The sequence below is a fragment of the Pithys albifrons genome, chromosome 25 (genome assembly GCF_047495875.1).
Source record: "Pithys albifrons albifrons isolate INPA30051 chromosome 25, PitAlb_v1, whole genome shotgun sequence".
Classification (NCBI taxonomy): domain Eukaryota; kingdom Metazoa; phylum Chordata; class Aves; order Passeriformes; family Thamnophilidae; genus Pithys; species Pithys albifrons.
The window spans coordinates 608,592-621,089 of record NC_092482.1 but is presented as its reverse complement, the minus strand read 5'-3'; the positions used below and the strand labels follow the sequence as shown (position 1 = coordinate 621,089).

The 12,498-nt window shown below is 56.4% G+C and overlaps 1 protein-coding gene across 2 annotated transcripts in view; it reads right to left on the bottom strand.

Moving 5' to 3' along the window:
• The window catches only part of ZNF385C (zinc finger protein 385C), a 55,091-nt gene that overhangs the window by 29,702 nt on the left and 12,891 nt on the right, over nt 1-12,498 (bottom strand). For both annotated transcript variants that reach the window (XM_071577200.1, XM_071577201.1), the window contains exon 2: nt 8,980-9,228. In XM_071577200.1, coding sequence (XP_071433301.1) covers nt 8,980-9,228 — 249 coding nt within the window. The remainder of the gene's footprint in view (nt 1-8,979; nt 9,229-12,498) is intronic.

Here is a 12,498-nt window from a genome sequence, read left to right as displayed (position 1 = left end):
AGCCCTCCAGGCTTGACTGGCCCCAGGGCAGCCCTGGCAGAGCCCCGGGCAGAGTGTTGTTGTCGGGGTCGTTAGGGCAGCAGTAAGTGTCGCCAGAGCATTCGCTAATCTGGGATTGACAGCTGGCCCCGCGCGCCTGGCCCCGGCCTCCCGCAGGCTATTTAAACCCGATATTAATTTGTTTAATGTCAGCAGCAGTTTGGCGTGACTGCAAGGAGCATCGAGCAGAGGGAGCATGGAAGTGTAAAGACTGGGAGGAGCGGTGGGCTGACAACCATATGATGGCTGTTCTCTTTTCCCACAGGATGACCATAAACCATGAGCAAGTTTAGCATCTCTTGGCAAAGACCAGCTGGACCAATGTACAGTCCTGACCCCCCTCCATCCTCCATCCACCCTTGCCCCCAGCCCTGACCAGCCCCTTGAGTTCTACGCAGCAATGCCATCAGTAAATCCTCTCCCAGCTCTGGTTGGTGCTGTGTTCATTCCGGCTGGGCGGGCAGGTCCTGGCTGGTATCACCATGGCTGAAAGGGGGATGGGAACAAAGGAACGAGGAACGACAGTGTGGGATGCTGTGCTGCTTTATGGCCGAGCTTTGAGGCCATCTGCAGCAGGGACTAATTGCAGGTGCTGATTACAGCCCCTGCCATTAACACCTCCGGCCCTCCCTGCCCAGCCCAGCAGATCACTGGAATGTCCCGGCGGCAGCGTGGGTCTGGCGGGTGCATAATTTGCTATATTTGTCCATGGACCCCGATGCTGGCACAGGGCAGCAGCACAAAGCCTCCCACGGGGCCCAGACCCGTGTTAGTCACTCCATCCCACGGGGAGCAAAGCCTGTGGCTGCTGCTCTCCACAACCTGTGCTGTGGGATGGAGCTGCTGGAGCATCTTCCCCAAGAGAGGACGCAAAGGGTGCTGGAGGGCTGTGACAATTGGCCCCACCACCCCAGAGCTAATAGTGGGTCACATGCCACAACCACTCTCCTCGTGGTCACCACTTTCTGACAGAGGTTGATATCCACCTGCAAGGCCCTGATGGACAAGTGTCCTGAGAGCACGGAGACAGAACCAGAGGGTTCTTTGTGAAAACACCCCAGTCCGCAGCCCTCAGCCTGAAGCTCATGGCACACATCCTGGGAGAGGCAAATCCCAAACATGCAGTCAGAGGAGAGCATTTGCCAACAGCCTCCCTAGAGCAGGGCTTGCTTGGGCAGGTCTGCTCAAGCTGTGCTTGTGCCTCAGAGGGAGAGGAAGGGCAGGGGGATGGGGAAGGTGCTCAGGCTTGGTTTGGGCACAGGCTGTTTCTAAGGCCCCCAAATCACTGGGCTCTTTGTGAGGACAGACTTCAGGAACCACAACAGAGATTACACTGAACCCCACTGAAGGCAGGGTTAAAATTCTCACTGTCTGAGAGGTGTCCAGGACAGGCTCTCCTCAGCCTTAGACTCCAGAGGCAGCCTGGCAATTAGTGACTGGAACTGGGCAACACATCAGTGAAGGAGAAGGGAGACAGAGGGATAAAAACCCAGCAAGAAGCACCCCCCTGCCCAGGTCTGCCAAGCCCTCCAGAGCCTTTCTGGCTGACTTTGTTCACCGAGGATTTAGGGTATAATTTGGGGGTGAAAGATGCCAGATAGGATCAAGACCGATACACCTGGAGGACATGTATCAGTTTTCTTCTGCTCTGTAACCTGAGCCCTGTCGGGAGCAGAAGGCTCCGGCTGGAGCAGCCGCCGGCGCTTCATCCCTGCTGGGCCAGGAAGGCGGGTGCTGACCTTTCCTTCTTCTGAGTTTGCTGAGGATTGAGGTAACATATTTTAAGGGCTGAGTCCTCCCCTCGGGGAGTTCCCACACAAAGAGGATGGGATTTGCAGTTCGAGATCCCCCAGTGATCCCCCTGATAAACAAGAACTCGTTAAACCACTGAATCCATGGTGCCCACCCAGATCTGCTTTTTCATCAATCCCAGGGTTTTTTAATGAAACCTTCCTGAAGATTTCTGCTTTTATGCATCTAAAAAGAGCAAACTGGGGTGCCATGTGTCTGTGGAGGGCTCTGGTGGTCCCAGGGGACACACACCCTCAGCTCTGTCCCCAGAGGATGAGCCAACTGTGGGCAGGGCTGTGGGAGAAGAGTGGGGGCTTTGTTTCTCCTGCCCTAATCTTCTTTCCCAGGGAGATGGCTAATTACAAAGGCATCCAGGACAGGTCTGCGAATAGGGTGGAGAAACTGGATGATCTAAAAATACTTAATTATCAGGAAAAGGGGTAGAAATTATACCTGGAAATAGTTTCAGAGAGGGAGTATAATGTTTTTGTGTTTGCCGCAGAGAAAGGCCATGGTCCTTGTGGTGGAGGGACACACAGCAGCACACACTGGTCCCTCACAGCCAACTGCCCTGGCACACCCGGCTCCACACTGCTCTGCCCCCAGCTCTGCCCCCAGCATCACCAGCTGTCCCAGCAGCACTGGGACCAGCAAGAGGAGAGGTCCCCAGCCCCTGGATTCCTGCTCCTAACCCCAGGCTGCGTCCATGACTGCAAAGGCCAGAATCCCACGTTCTCCCTCTGCACACCCGTGCTGACACCGTGGGGTTATGGAAAGGAGAGCTCACTCGGGGAGAGGCAGAAGCATGACGAGGGGAGATCATCTCTTCAGAGAAAATTTTTTATTGCTTACGACTTACTGTCTGGGAACATAAAGCAGTTTAAGCAGTCGACCCTAAATCACAGTGACAGCTCTACACTACCCACAACCCCTCGCTCGCCCTCCCCCAGCTCCCCCCCCCCGACCTGCCTCCCCTCCCCATTCGCCCGGTTCCAAACACTCGCTCCTCCCGCGGCCCCGGGCAAGCAGCACACGCGTGTGCACACACACAGACACAGTGGGCACAGAGAGGGGCCTGGGGCTGCAGGCCAGGGGCAATGAGCTGCATTTTCATCATCATCCAGACCCCGGGCCAGTCACCTCACCGTGGCTGTCTCTCTCCCCATGCCCCCAGTTTCACCTTGGTGCTCTTTGGGATGGTGCCAGGGTAGGTGCAGCCCTGGCACGCACAGGTTGGCAGGGCCTGTTCTCTGCAGCCCCTCTAATCCCCAGTGTCAGCTGGGTGGGAGCGGATGCTGCGGGATGGAGCCGGCGGTTGCGGGATGCAGTGGGATGCTGGTCCCTCTCCCGTGTCAGAACCGGGAAGCGGCTGCCTCTGTCCCTGAGAACAGCAGAGCCAGTCAGGGATGCTGAGGTCCTCTGTGTCCCCCCTGCTGGGGGACATTTAGGCCACAGGAGACCCCAAGTTCTTGGGGGGCACAGCTGAGCCCTCCTTGCAGGATGAAGTTGGATCTGGTGCCGGGGTGGCCGCAAGAGCAGGAGCTGCCTGACTGCAAAGCTTCACAAACACCATGTCCCCTGGGGGACATCCCCCCTTCCCAGGGACCTCACTCCCTGCTCAGAGCCGCTAGTGGAGCCCTGGAAAAGGCCCCTGCAGGCTCAGAGATCTCTCGGGATGGGGACCAGCAGGTGCCAACGAGCTGGGACTTGCTCACAGTTTAGCTGCCGCTTTGACCATTTTTCCCCACTTAAAATAAATCTCAGGCTTTCCTCTTCCAAATCTGCTGAGCTGATGTTACTTGGGAAATTGTGAAATATTCCATGGCTACATGTTCCTCATTGCTCTTAATCCACTTCTAATTAATATCACATGTCTTGCAGCCCTGAGCTGAGTGGCCATGAAACGTTATTGAGGCAACTTGACAGCAAACCGACTGGAAGAAAGTGACAGCAAAATCCACGATTAAGGAGAACTGGCTCACAACTGCAGGGCTTAAAAATAACGAGGCAATTTCCTACTGATTTTGGGAAAAATCACCAGTGCCAGCAGCACAGCACAGTCTCTGCCAACACCATGTCCTGCGATGCCTGGGCACCCCTATGGCCCAGACAGCCCCTGTCAGCCCACCCAAAGATGATATATATTATCTGACCTAGATAACTTTTGGCTTGGTCTCTATATTTTCTAAGGGAAAGTCCTTCCACAGATGCAGCTGGAGCATCCATCCCACCTCCTCTGTGCCCCAGCAGCACAAGCAAAGCCCAGCAGCTTCTCTGTGTCATTGTACGGCCAAGAGTTTACATTTTAAGGATCTTTTTAGAATAAGTGTGTCAAGGAAAAATATCCCTGAAGCTCTGGCCAGAACTTGGGGTGCAGAGTGGGAGGGCAGAGTTCCAGTGGGGAAGGCTGCATACCATGAAACCCTTCCAGCCAATGCTGACAGCTGATCAATTCATTTTCTATTTGAAGTTACTGACTCAATGAAATCATAGATTAGTTATGCTACAGTTATTAATCCACAGAAAGCTGAATAGCTGGACTTTGCAGAGGGACAGCAAGTTAATGGGGTATTTTCTGAGGATTTGGAAAGGGAGCAGTTGTCTCCAGATTCATGGGCTGGCACAGGCTGACATGCCTAGAGCAGGGTCAGGGCTCATGTGGTGGCTCTCACAGGGAGCCCACGGGCTCTTTCCCCCACAGAAAACGGTGGTTTTGGTAGCAAAGAGCATTTAGTGAAACAGAGCTTTCCTGCCAGTTCCCAGTGGCAGGGGTAAATCCCTCCCCTTCTCAACCTTCCCAGCTCTGCCCCCAGGAGCCCCGAGGGACATTCCTGCACCCATCCTTACACCCAAACAGAAAGGGAGAAACATGGCAGTGAGCAGAGGGAAGGAAAACATAAAATTACCCAACTGAGCTTCTTCAAATGATGCCTGATCCCAGCCAGCATCTTTAAGACATTAAAAAACCCATTGTATTTCCCCCACTGAGATTCCAGGTTATTCAAATCTGCTCTGAAAAGCTATTTTTGCTCATCTTCGCTCGCAGCTGAAGGGAGCAGCTGAGGCCAACAGAGCTGGAGGACTCCGTATGTTTGTCCTTCTTAAATTCACAGAAGCTTAAAATCAGAACCCCAGCACTGCCTGGGCACGATGTATCAATCAGCACCCAGCAGATGCAGGGTCTGTCCCAGCTGAATGTTAAAGCCCCTTGAACACTCAGGCTGGGCACAGATCTGCTATTGGGCAGTTTGGGAGAGCCCAATGTGCCGCCAATGGCCCTGGCAAGGGACACTCTGAGGTGCCAGCCAGTCCCTGACCTTTCCCTGGCAAATTTCTCCAAAAGGTTCCAAAAGCAGGAGAGCAACAACTGCTGCAGGAGTTAGGGAGGAGGCCAGAAAGAACAACATTCCCTCTGGCATTGCCCGAGCAGGGCTGGGCACAGCTGGGACCTCCAGTGGACACAAGGACATCCCAGCCCCGACCCAGTGGTGACACAATCGCTGCACCCTGATTAGTCCCAATTAGACCATAATCCCACATGTTTGCAGATTATTTAAATCAATACATTGGATTTATTGCAGACAAAGCCCCACTGAGCATCGCCCTATTTATTAACAACAATTAAAGGATTCCATGTGGAACATGAAATGGAACAAAATGGGATTGGCACCAGTTTGCTGGGTAATGAACAGCTGAAGGGCTTCAACAGCAGAGAACAGCCGAGGGAAGGAGCAGGGACTGCACTGCAGCTGAGCAGAGACACCAGAGCACACAGAGCAGGGTCAGGGAAAGGGATCATGGACCAGGACCACATGCAGGATCATGGAGCAGGATCATGGAGCAGGATTACAGAGCAGAATCATGGAGTGGGATCACGCACCCACCGGACTGCCCATGGTCAGACCCGCCAGGGGCCCAACCTCCTCTGCTCCCCACACCAGGGCACGGCTTTCCCAGGCACTGCTCTGTGTGGTTTTCAGGATTTGTTTCCCAGCAGGGCTATCCTGGCCCAGCGGAGAGCACACACATGGATTCCTCAGTCAGTACAACAGGCAATAACCCAGCCTTGGCCACCACGACCCAGGTTCTGTCCCACAAAAACCAGTTGAGGGGAGTGCATTCCCCCACAGTTGCCAAAACCAGGGAGTTCAGCTGGAGCCCCTGTGAAAGCCGAGACAATCCCACCAGCAGCCATCAGGCTGCCAGCTCCCAGAGCAGCCCAGGTTCCCCTGGGGTCCCCACATCCCTCCTGGGGCCCCCGCTTTCTGTTACAGACCCAGTGATGCTGAAGCTGTCACAGCGATTTCTCTGCTCATCTCAAACCTTTCTGCTCCCAAACATGCATGGACAGACATTTCAGCAGATAACTGGGGAAACCAGGACCTTTCCCTTTGCAAGGAACAGTTGTTCCAGGGCTGTGTTGCCAAAGTGGGGAACAGCACAAGGCACCCCCAGTGTGAAGCGAGGGAGATGGCACAGAACAGCCCTGAGAGGGTCAGGGTGTGTAATGCCACGGGGCACATGGAGAGAAGAAAGAGTTTGTGACATGGATCAGCCCTGGGGCACAGCTGGCTCTGGGTGTTTTGGCCCAGAGATTACCCAGGAGGACAAGGGGAGGCAGCATCCCTCTGTCCCTGCCCCTGCCCTCACCCTGCAGCCACCACTCCCCCGTTTTGGGGTGGATCAGCTCATTTGGCTCCTGAGGACTCAGAAAGCAAACTGAGCTCACTTGGGCTCCCTTGGAAATCACAGCCAGTAATTAAATCACTTGTGACCCAGTTGGATTAGAAATGGCATCTGCGACATGAAAACATCTTTCATCTGTGGGCACCCTGTATCCAATCACCACCTGCACCGTTATTCCGTATGGGACAACAGGGATCTGGGATCTGCCTTGCAAGGAAACGCCTAATGAGCAATGATTCGTTTTTAAGTTGGGGTCTTTCTGGCACGGAGCTAATGAATTGTAATGACACTGATTAGCACGTTTGCCAGCAACACTCCTCTGCAGCTTTGCTGCACGAGATGTCAGCGCTCACAGCTTGTGCGGGAAGAGCGGATCCGAGGAGCCAGAGGGGAACAGGGAGACTGAGCAGCGCTGGGAAGCTGCCTTTGATGTAGCTGTAGATGTCAGCATGAGACAGAGATTCCAGCCCAGAGGAACATCCCATCTTTGTCTAACTCAATGATTTCATTTAATTCACTGTCTTTAACCTCCCAAAGCTCCCCCAGAGCTGCCTGACGTACCACCAGAGACCCGTGTTAGCTGTGCCAGGCTGAGCCCAGTACCAGAACACGCACCTGCCTGAAAAGGGGTGACTGCTCCCCTGACTACAGGCAGGTGCATTTCCTCAGCACCCAAAAGTGCAAGTTTGGCTGGTGAAGGGCTCCCAAAGGAGTGTGATGGGGCAGGGCAGGGCCCCCCCAGCACCACCACTCTGCCAGCCCTGCCTGTGCCCTCCTGCCCACATGCCGCAGTCCAGACAGGAGCACACACAGGAGCTTGTCCCCCATTTGTCCTCAGCTCACTCAGGCAAGGCAGACAGGGATGGTCCCTTCTTGGGTTTGAGGGTCAGACTCTCTTCCAGCACAGGTGATGTGGGGCTGAATGACACGAAGCACACTCAGTGCCTGTCGTATGACTGGCATGGAGGAGACAGAGGTGCCGCATCAGCCAGTTCCCAGCCCTAATTTGGGACTTGTGCCACGTGCCCTGCCAGAGTCTCACCTCAGGAGGCTGGGAAAGGCTCCCAGTGACAATGTTGGAAATGAGATTTTTAACCAAAAGTGCAAGGAAAGGTCGGCTCCAGCTGCATGGAGCGGCTGCAGCAGAACAGGAGGGACAGGGAGGCTTTGGGAGCAGCTGCTGCCTGCATTTTTCCCCCAGGAGCAGATCCCAGCCCTGCACAGGCAGCAGTGACCGTGCCCTGTCTGGCCCAGCAGAGCGTGCAGGGCCCTGGGGCTGCCACGTCTGCGCACCCCGACACTGGCAGAGGTCAGGGATGGTGCAGAAGCACAAAGAGCAGACTGGCATGCTCCAAGATTCTTTGGCTCAGTAGGAAATACATCCTTGGACAGTCTCCCATCGAGCCACAGCCAGATCCAGGGTAGAATCTGGAAGTTGCAGGCTGGAATTTATGAGCCCTGTCCCCATTAAAATAGCCGGCGATATTTCCATCCGTCAGTAAAGATGATGAACAGACCTTTGCATATCCCAGACCTTGCCCAAACAAAACCAGTCCCAGTCAGGGCAGAATTTGGCACAGAGATGACTACTGCCTTGCTAGGAATTTATGGCTCCAGCCTGCCCAGTCTTTAGGAAGAGCAGGAGCAGGGAACCAGATAATCTTTAAGGTTCCTTCCAACCCAGGGCATTCTGTGAAATTCTCATGGTTAGCTCCCAGCAGTAGACAAACCCTCACAGCTCAGAGAGCAGGTCAGCCATGGTGACAGGGTGACATTTCTGGGCACACTTCCCTGCTTTTATGCAGAAAATCTGCAGAGCCAGCTGGGCCCGGCCAGGTGAACACTGGCAGATGGTACAGAGGGCAAGTGAGTCCTTGCCCTTGCATGAGCTCCCACCCAGCAGGGCGGCACCTGCGCGTGGCAGCACCCCTGCCACGGGCCAGCATCCCTGCCACGGGCCAGCACCCCCTGATGCAGCCAAAGGTGAGGGGCCTCAGCACCAACAACTAAGCAGCATTTTGAATCAAACTCAGCACAGGTACAGATGTGCACAGCAGAAGCCTGGAGGAACAGGGTGAGGGGAGCACCTGGGAAGCAACATCCAGTAGCCCAGCAACCAATGGCCACTCCACCCTTGGACACACTCATCCCTGCTGCACAAACTACCTATGGAACCCAAGGAGACACTCACATAGACAAAGAGCACCAGCAGCCACACTTACACATGAACAGACCCACATATGTCCGTCCCTCCGGTGCCACAGCGTGGGCTCTTGGGCCCCAAAACCACCTGAGTTCTGGCAGTGACAGTTGGGGACAGCCCTGCAGTTCAGGCAGACCAGCAAGTAACAGATGCCAAGGACAAAACACAGCATTCCCAAACTTTCCATGAGCCCAGCGGAGCAGCTGTGCCAGAGCAAGGGCAGCCTTTGGGCAAGCTCGACCTGCTGGGTGGGCTCCTACCTTGGGCCGCCGGCATCTTCCCCTTGTTGAGCTGCTTGAGGCGCTTCTGGTGGGACTTGCCGTTGTAGTGGATCTGTGCCTGTGCAGCTGAGTTGAGCTGGATGTTGCAGACCTCACAGAGGGTGAACGACTGATGCTTCTTCTCCCGCTTCATGCGCTGCTCGGGCTGGCTGGGGGGGCAGCTGGCCACCTCTGCCAGCCGCACCGCGCTCTCGGGGCTGTGGGGTGGGCTCAGGGGTCGCTTCATGCCTGCGGGAGGAAGGACAGACCCGCTGTGAGGACAGAGGGACAGGAACAGGGTGCCTGGTGAGGCAGGAGGGCCCATCACAGGTCCCATGCCTTTGAGCTGTCTGGATCCAGGGGAATCCCTGAGCAAGAGCAACAGCATTTGGGCCAGACAACATGATCAGCAGCATTCCCAGGTTAGTGCTGGAGCAGGGAATAACCCACTTCTTCCAAGTTTCCAGCTCCAGAAGACAATTCAGCTCCTTGTGTCAATTCAGGTTTCTCTTTGCTTCCAGACAGCACCGTGGCTTGGCCCAAGGTAGAGCTGGGATGGAACCAACTCTTTGCAGGCAAGAGACTCGGCTGGCAGGACTTGGGTGCGGTGCAGACGTCCCATGGCCATCCCCACCATGGCAGGAGGATGGCTGGCACCAGGACCGCTGGCCACCAGCAGATGCCTGTCCTGAATGCAGGACTCTGTGGGACCAACTCATGTGGGGAGCTGGAGCCTCAGACCCACACAAGGACACCATGGGCAAAAGCAGCCCATGGAGGGGTTGGGGTCAGCTGGGGACAGCCCTCCAGCAGCCTCTGGCTTGTAGGGACACTGTCCCTGCTGCCCAACCCAGAGCTGGGAGCTGCTGGGACATCCAGAACAGCCTCGGAGGCGCGAAGGTCACCCGAGCCCCGTGATCCAGTTACCACCTTGGAGCTGGCAGCTGCTGGTTACAAATACCCACAGGCACGCTGCGCCGAGACACCCCGAGGGGCCAAGCAGGGGCCGGGGTGTCCGTAGGTGGCCAAACAGGACCTAAGAGTGCCCTGCAGAGACGTCCCTGGCATCCTCGGGCAGGGCTGCGAGCGGGCCACGTGGGGCTCAGCAGGGACCACACCGGCAGCTTCGGCTCGGGCAGTGGGCAGCCCAAAACGCTGCTGTGTTGTGCCGTCGTGGGTAGGTTTGGGGCGGGGAGGGCTGCCCGTCCACACAGAGCCCACCAGGAGCGCGGTCCTCGGCCCCCCGCGGGATCGCGGGGTCTCGGGGCGCTGCAGCCCCGGCCGCGGCCCCGCGGTGGCGCCGCCGCTCCGCTTCGCGCGTGGGTCCCGCACCGGGGACGGCGGGACGGGAGGCAGCGGGTCCTGGGCCGACACTGCCACCCACTCAACCCCGGGCTGAGTACCCGGTCCTTGCGGCCCCGTCCGGAGCCTTCCCGCGACCCCGAGGCGGCCACGAGTGTCTCCATCAATAGTCCTGTTCCGCCAAAAGGAGCGGGAGGTCTTCCCACGAGCTGTTACCGGAGCCGGAGGCCTTTCCCAGGATAACCATTAGCAGAACAGCCGGAAAGCAGATCTGGATGATCAGCGCCAGGAATGTGAGGCTGAGCCTCGGAAGGCAGCGGGACACGCGGCGCGCTGGTGGGGACGCGCCACAGGGGGCAGGTCGCCGGGTGCCCTTGGCATCCTCCCCCTCCCCGGGTATTTTTAATGCAATTACATCCCAGGACGCCGAGCTAAAATTGGAACATTATGTGGACAAAGTATCCCCAAAGTCTCCCCTGTCTTTAAAACAGGCACTGCTGTTGCTCTGATTAACCAGTGGCTTCTGTCGCTGCCCGGGGCAGCGGTTGAAGGTCTGTCCTAATTACACACACACACTTGTTGTCTCATTCACTTAATTTCTGCTGCGCCTGTTCTGCTTCTCGGGTGTCAGGGCCACAAACTGGGTGGCTCGTGGTTGGGATGGGTCACGGGACAGGTCATGGCACATGTGCAGGCAGCCAGGGCCCTAACTGATGGCTGCTTTGGGGCAGATTTCACCTCTTCAGCAAAATATTGAAGATCCCCTCCCTTTCACAGGAGGGAAACTAAACCTCAGTGAAGGTTCAGTGACACTGCCAAGATGATTGAGGGGATCTGAACCAAACCCGGCTCAGAGCAGCCTGAACATCTGCCCAAGGCTCCCTCCTGCCATCAGTTCCAGTTTGTGACCCATAGGACTTTTATTGTGCCTGAACTCAATGGAGCCACCACGTGGGACCAGAACCTCCCCCTGAGTCAAACTGCCTTTGCCACAGAGCTGAGGGGACATCACAACAGCTGATCAGATCAGTCCACTCAACAGTGTGGGATCAGGGAAAACACCACCTGAACAGAAAATCTGCAAGTATTGGCTAAGAGAGCAAGAAACCTGAAAAGAAAAAACTGATTCAAGTTCACATGATTCCATTCCACACTGAATCCACCTTCCTTGTTCTCGGTTGAGCACATACAACAGTAAATAAAAGCAGTGGAAGTAAAAGATTTGGTGTGAAAGTGGCCACCAACAGCTGTCACAAAATTCCCTCAAACCTCCTGAGTAATCCCAATTGATACTATATAAATTAAACAGAAGACTAAAATCATCAATAAGGACCGATTTCATGTTCACCCTGTTCACCTCTGCGGGGACCCTCAGAATAGCCAGAAGCTGCCACAACCCCTCACCCAAGCACAGCTCAAATCACTGCATCCCGTGGCCTCGGGTTTGCACCGTAGGGCAGCTCCGTGATCCCATTGTTGCTGTGCCCCCCTCCAGAGCCCCTGGGGATGCCAGAGCCCCCGGGGGGCAGCCTCACCATCCTGCCTCCTCAGACTCCTCGCTGATGGCAGAGGCGATTTCCAGCCCACCCACCCCTTTGGGCTCAGGACACAGCAACACTGAAGAGGCAGCAGCTGGTGCCCGGCCCGGCGTGGAAGGCTCCTACCTGGTGCAGGTGAAGGGAGCGCCGTGCCCTGCCCTTGGCACTGCTGAGCCGAGCCGGCTCCTGCCCGTGTGCCGCAGCCGTCAGGGCACCGCAGCCGCCCCTACGCCCGAAGAGTTCCCGACACTTGTCTCATGTTTCAAGGAGCGCTTCCAATGCGGTTCAATCGCCACTAAATCAGCGCTCATCAGCAGCCTCCGGACAAGAGCCGGGCGCGGCCGCGCTGCTGCCCGAGGCTCACTCAGCAAGTTCCCAAAGAGCCCGGAGCGTCACGCGGGGCAGCGGGCGCCAGCTGGCACCAGGTGGCACTGGAGGAACCACCTTGAGCCAAGAGCAGGAGGATGCACCTGACGGCAGCTCTCTGTGACGAGGGAGACAGGGGAATGGGGCAGCTTCTCAGGCTGCCTCCAAGATTGGGCCCAGAGAATTTGCCATGCGACTCCATAAAGAGACACCACCAGAGGGATGGGAAGGCCACTGGCCTTGCTGCTGAGGGTGCAGGGTGCTCTGCCCCAGGGATGGAGGTGGCCCAGGGGATCTGCTATGGCATCAGGAG